The sequence below is a fragment of the Lathyrus oleraceus genome, chromosome 3 (assembly GCF_024323335.1).
Source record: "Lathyrus oleraceus cultivar Zhongwan6 chromosome 3, CAAS_Psat_ZW6_1.0, whole genome shotgun sequence".
Classification (NCBI taxonomy): domain Eukaryota; kingdom Viridiplantae; phylum Streptophyta; class Magnoliopsida; order Fabales; family Fabaceae; genus Lathyrus; species Lathyrus oleraceus.
Genome location: NC_066581.1, coordinates 16,069,494 through 16,075,105, shown reverse-complemented (window position 1 = coordinate 16,075,105; position 5,612 = coordinate 16,069,494). Strand labels below are relative to the sequence as shown.

The 5,612-nt window shown below is 36.2% G+C and overlaps 1 protein-coding gene across 1 annotated transcript; it reads right to left on the bottom strand.

Moving 5' to 3' along the window:
• Positions 1-1,296: 1,296 nt before the first annotated feature.
• LOC127128873 (BTB/POZ domain-containing protein POB1) lies at positions 1,297-4,954 on the bottom strand. The gene is made up of 6 exons (XM_051058246.1): positions 4,579-4,954; positions 3,413-3,505; positions 2,950-3,056; positions 2,805-2,868; positions 2,425-2,704; positions 1,297-2,306 (listed from the first exon to the last, which is right to left on the bottom strand). The coding sequence occupies exons 1-6, from the start codon at positions 4,916-4,918 to the stop codon at positions 1,487-1,489; spliced, it is 1,704 nt and encodes a 567-aa protein (XP_050914203.1). The 5' UTR covers positions 4,919-4,954; the 3' UTR covers positions 1,297-1,486.
• Positions 4,955-5,612: the final 658 nt, after the last annotated feature.

The following is a 5,612-nucleotide window of genomic DNA, read 5'->3' as shown; positions in this document are numbered from 1 at the left end:
TGGTCGAACAACATCATCCATCAGGACACTATTAGGAAGCTCTAGGTAGAGCACTGCAGACTCCAGTGTCATGGGTGTGTTCAGCAATACCTGGTTGCTATCAAGACGTCCAATAATCTAGGCACTGAGGTTGCCTTCAGAGGTTTGTTGTACATAAATTTTAGAAGCTCCATGAATGCAACTTCTTCTGTAATAAGCAAAATAAATCAGCATTAGTAAGAAAAGTATTGGAGAAAATAACCTAAAAAGCTTTTTATATATGTCTATACCGGATGCAGCAATTTTCAGAGTTACATGCTTCTGCTGTGACTCCCTCGTCCCGTTAGAGAAGAGCTACAAAATAATACACATAAGTAAGAAAACTATAGTTACCAAAACTATTCAAATCTAACTAATAAGGAAGAGACATCTACCTTGTAGAAGAACGAGCTCTTCGCAGCTAAGATGGCGGAGTTGACATACAGCGTCGTCACTTTAACGACTGCAGAGTAGTCCATGTGAAGAGCAAGGGTAGAGTAGAGACTAGAGAGCCTGCCCAAACTATCTTCAAAGAATATAATTGGTGAAAGCATACACTGCTTATCGTGCTCCTTAATAAAGAAAGTAGATAGGCAAAATCTTTAAATTAAGCCTAGTCAACAATCTTTGTGGAAAGGCATTATAGATCTTCCAGGGTTCAGCAATGATGATAATGTGAGTTTTATGTTGAGTCATCAATCTTTTTAAAGATAAATTTGAAGGAGAGTTGGTAATACCACATCTTTGTGGAAACCATCATCTTTGTGACCCTCTCATGTGTTTCCAAAGCTTCTAAGTATGCCTTGTTGGCCCATGAATGTTTAAAAAGTTCTACGCCATTCTACACAACCTCATGGATGATTTCCTTATTTTTCTAGTTTATCACCTCATTGTCATCATGGACATTTTATACGTTATCATTATCATTATCCTGATCATTCCATACGTTATCATTATCCTCAGTTTCTCACTACGTTTACATGCGTTCGTTCAAACGGAGTTGATCTTCCTACTTAGGGATCACAATCGCAAGCTAATCAGGAGTTGGCTTAAAGGATATCATAAATGTTGATAACGACACCGACAAATTATTTATGTTGATTCAGGTGTTGGATTTGATGCTCTAAGGAGAATTGTTCTGATGCTGATTATTATCCTCTAAGAAGAATCTGATAGAAATAGGCACCACCGTGAATGAAACGATGTAAGTAGATGAAACATTGATGAACAAAAATTTATGTTTTTCTTTGTATTATGATTAATTAAACAAGAATCACATTCAAGTCTAAATCAAACTCAACTTCAACCAAACAAAAACAAATGTACAAAACTGAATTCATTGATTCCAGTATACATACAAGGACAACTTTTGCAGGACATTTTCCGGCTGTTTAACTATGCTTCACTAGCCACCATTTACAATTGAAATATATTACAACTAAATAACTACCAAACTATAAGTCTATTGTTAATCCAGCTGGTTTTTGATGGTTAACTCTACTCTAAGATGAAGAATGCCGTTAATAAAGAAGACGCTGTCCTCTGCCATGAACGATGTCCATGGTGTGCCAAAAAAGTTCCTGTAACCGACTCCACTTCCCCCGGTTAATATATAGTCGCCTTTATACTTGCTGATGTATTCTAAGGTTGGCCTCGACCGAACAGCAAATTCATAACCGACACAGCAGCTGGCATATGGCTTCTCCAGCATGCCCAAGAACAAGTCGAAGCAATGGTAGAAACTCTGCTTGTCCATATTGCAGTGAGCAGACAAGATAAACCCCTGACTGCCTATATGGAAGTCCTGTGAAAAGACGCAGCCAGAGGGGAACAAGTTGGCGCACTCCTCCCGTTTCAGGTCTAAGTAGACCACACCCTGTTGATGTGGACGTTCGAATTCCACAACCTTTACGGGGCGGTACTTGTATGACCGCTCAATGAAGAGGCGATTAGAGGAAGACGATTCAGCAGCAAGTATTCGTTGCCGGTGTGGTGCCTCAGCCTTGAAATACAAAGCATCAAATACTAGCTTAGAAGTGAATTCATGGTCCAAGTCGCTGCAAGTCTGGATCATCTTCAGCTTGCCGCAAGTCAGGTACGGGAAGCGGATGAGGCGGATAAGCTTTGCTCTGAGGATTTCTATCCTCTCTTCCAGTCTTGGGTACTGGGTTTGAGCCCACTTCAGCACGAAGTCGTACACTTCATCCTCAGATGTGACCTGCAGCTCATCGCTGGATAATAATACCATGACCCCAGCAAGTGGCAATCCCATCAGCTCCTCCTGATGCCTGGTCGTTAGTAAAACTTATTAGCATTCACAAAAATCAGCCGCAAGCATGTCCTAAAAAATCATCTGTAACATATATCATATAACTAATTTAATCAAAGAGGAAAAAAGAAACATACTTTGTGACGTCCTTGTAACGAGCAATGAGATACTTTTTTGCTTCTACAGCCAATGGTCGAACATCATCATCCATAAGGACAGTATAAGGAAGCTCTAGGTAGAGCACCGCAGACTCCGGTGTCATTGGTGTCTTCTGCAATACCTGGCTGCAATATATCTTGCATGTTGCCACCTCAAATTTGTCTGCTGCTATCAAGACGTCCAGCAATCTAGGCAGTGAGGTTGTGTTTAGAGGTTTGTTGTACATAAATTCTAGAAGCTCCATGAATGGATCTTCCTCTGTAATAAGCAAAATAAATTAGCATTAGTAAGCAAACTATTGGAGAAAACAAATATGATTAAGAAAATAAATTAAAATGCTTTTTATATATGTCTATACCGGATGCAAAAATTCTCAGAGTGACATGCTTCTGCTGTGACTCCCTCATCCCATTAGAGAAGAGCTGCAAAATAACATGCATAATTAACCAAACAATATTTGCCAAAAAGTATTCAAATCTAACTAATAAAGAACAGACATCTACCTTATAGAAGTACGGGCTCTTCGCAGCTAGGATGGCGGAGTTGACATACACTGTCTTCACTTTAACGACTGCAGAGTAGTCCATGTGAAGATTTACAGCCTCATCGCCTATATTAATATTAAACCAACTCAAACCATTGAGCAGAACTGAAAACTTTACATTTATTGAAAGGAAATGTTTAGCTTGCAAGCAAGAGAATATTGTTTTTGAGCTTAAGATCGTGTTGGCTCATAATCAACCCAAATTGACGATAGAAATCACCACAGAAGCAGTTGAACCAGTGTACAGACAGGCATGATTCACAATTTTTGCCAAATTATGAAATTTCATTCATTATCAATATGATTATCAAACTGCACAATCAGTGTCAAAAAATTTAAGATTTTGATAAAAATGGGCAAACCAACTGCAAGATGTTGCCTCCATGATTTGAACCGTGTTATTTCTTAAGTTATTGAAGTACCGGCGGTGGACGCTTCAACCATTGCATCCGCCTCTGCATCATGAGGCTCACACTGCGCACAGTTGTCTACAGCAGGTTGGTCAGATAATAAATCTGCTACCAAAAACAGGAGAGAGCATGTTAGTATGATGAAAAAAGTGTATAAAAACATATAACCTGATATGTACACAGAGTGACACTTTATAGGCAAACACATGCACATAATCATGTTTTATCATTTCTTTGGCTCTTATCATAATGATGCACACCAAACCATATTTAACTTGAATCACAAGGGTCCATTATTAAAATATTTTAGACATAACTCATAATTATAAATAAAAAAGTGTCCATTATTAAAATATTTTAGACATAAATCATAACTATAAAAAAATTGAAAAAACTTCGATATTGCTAGTAACTCCACAGCAGACAAAATTCTAAATTCAATGAACAGATCCCCAAAGGCCCAACCTGGTGCTATAAAACTTCCGCCAAAGCAGGACGTAGGGAAGGATCATTGGACCCATTGTGAGACATTTGCAGGAGGCTGAATCCACAAATTAAACTTGAGACCTTCTTATCACACAGCAACAACTCCGATCGTTCAGTCATGGCAGGATCAAATAACACATGACTAGCGCTGCACGGTTCAGCAGCAACCAAAAGTTGTGTGTGATGCTCAAGATTCACTGCGATCAACCATTGATTGGTAGCAAATGAATGCTTGACAACTAATCAATAAAAGTACATCGCTGCGAGCAATCAATGAATGCTTGAGAACTAATCAAAATACCGTCGAGTACGGCATGTCAGCCGTTGAAAAACCAGTTTGGTAATGTGATATACGATTAAATTTAAATTCGGTATAGTATCTTCTGAAAAATGTGCGCCTTAGTAACCCTAAACAATTCAGCACCTTTTGAAAAACATATCTAACATAGAATTTTTTTCCTTTTCAGTTTGTGGGAACCCTAACGTGGCTCGTTAGATTTAAATTTCAATTCATATCCTAGCTGTTTCCCTCTGATTTGTAGATAAAATTTGAAATAAACAAAGAAGCTACACCAATTCATATACTATTTCTAAAAGATGAAATGAAAAAAAAAATTATCAACAAGAATACATCAAGAATAATCTCATAAACTGAAGAAAAAAAATTTGGAGTAAAAAATATTATTGTATACCATTGTCTTTATGAATGTCTTCCCTTCTCCTTCCGTTGCAGCTAGTCCATTCGGCACTTGTGGAAGAAGTCTCGACATTAGGGCAAACTTCAATGAAATCGTTCATGATTTCAAGATGAATGATTCTATCCGAAAAACTAGAATCATTGAAGGCAAAGCTAAAATCAACGTACTCAGAACCTCCATTTCTAGAACCATCCGAGTTAATCAGGATTGAAGACTCAACTGAATCGTTGTTGTTGTTGATGATGGTGTTCATTCTTTGATTCATAAAGAAACACAAAATTTTCTTGCAGCGAAAGAATAAAAATGAGAAAGAAGATGGTGAAATTGGACACATGAGTGTTGGAATATGAGAAGACAATAGTAACGAAAATAACGTTCAACTCTTTCTCTATTTATACTCAAAATAAAACTGTTGGGAAAGAAATTGTAAACAAATAAAAAAACTTAATTTTGTTTCCTAGGATGAATATTAGTATATACTCCCATATTTTTTTATAAGTGTCATTTTTAAAGAAAAAAATTGTTTCTTTTTAAGTGTCATTTTAAAGTTCAATGTAAAGTTAATTGTAATATTGTCAAAATTATCTCTAATCATTTATTATAGAGAGAAAAAGATTAAATAAATTATTTAAAAGTTAAGGGTATTATAAGAAAAAAACATAATTATTGTTTAAAAAATAACAACAATTATTAATTGTTTTGATATGTGTAAAAAATCAAAACACGACCCTTAAAAAGGAGCAGATGGAGTAAATAGTAAACATATTCACTTAAATTATAATTTTAACTCAAATCATAAGTAATAAAAAATAATATTTTGTCTACATTGATAAAGATGAAAATGCATTGAGCTATACATGAACAGAGCTGAATCTTTTGTAGTGGAGAATAGATTGTGATATACACCGCATAACTAACTCTATCCAAGCTAACTAAGAGAGTTCCGTTAGAGACAAACCTCTAACTGAACTTTAACAACTTCACAAAATAATTTCTATTTAGTGAACTAACTTTGTTAGTTCACTAAC

Coding starts and splice junctions, on each gene's coding strand:
- LOC127128873 (XM_051058246.1), bottom strand. CDS start 4,918: ATGTGTCCAATTTCACCATCTTCTTTCTCATTTTTATTCTTTCGCTGC. Junction 3,057..3,412: donor GGTTGAAGCGTCCACCGCCG/GTACTTCAATAA, acceptor ATATTAATATAG/GCGATGAGGCTGTAAATCTT. Junction 2,705..2,804: donor TCTGAGAATTTTTGCATCCG/GTATAGACATAT, acceptor TGCTTATTACAG/AGGAAGATCCATTCATGGAG.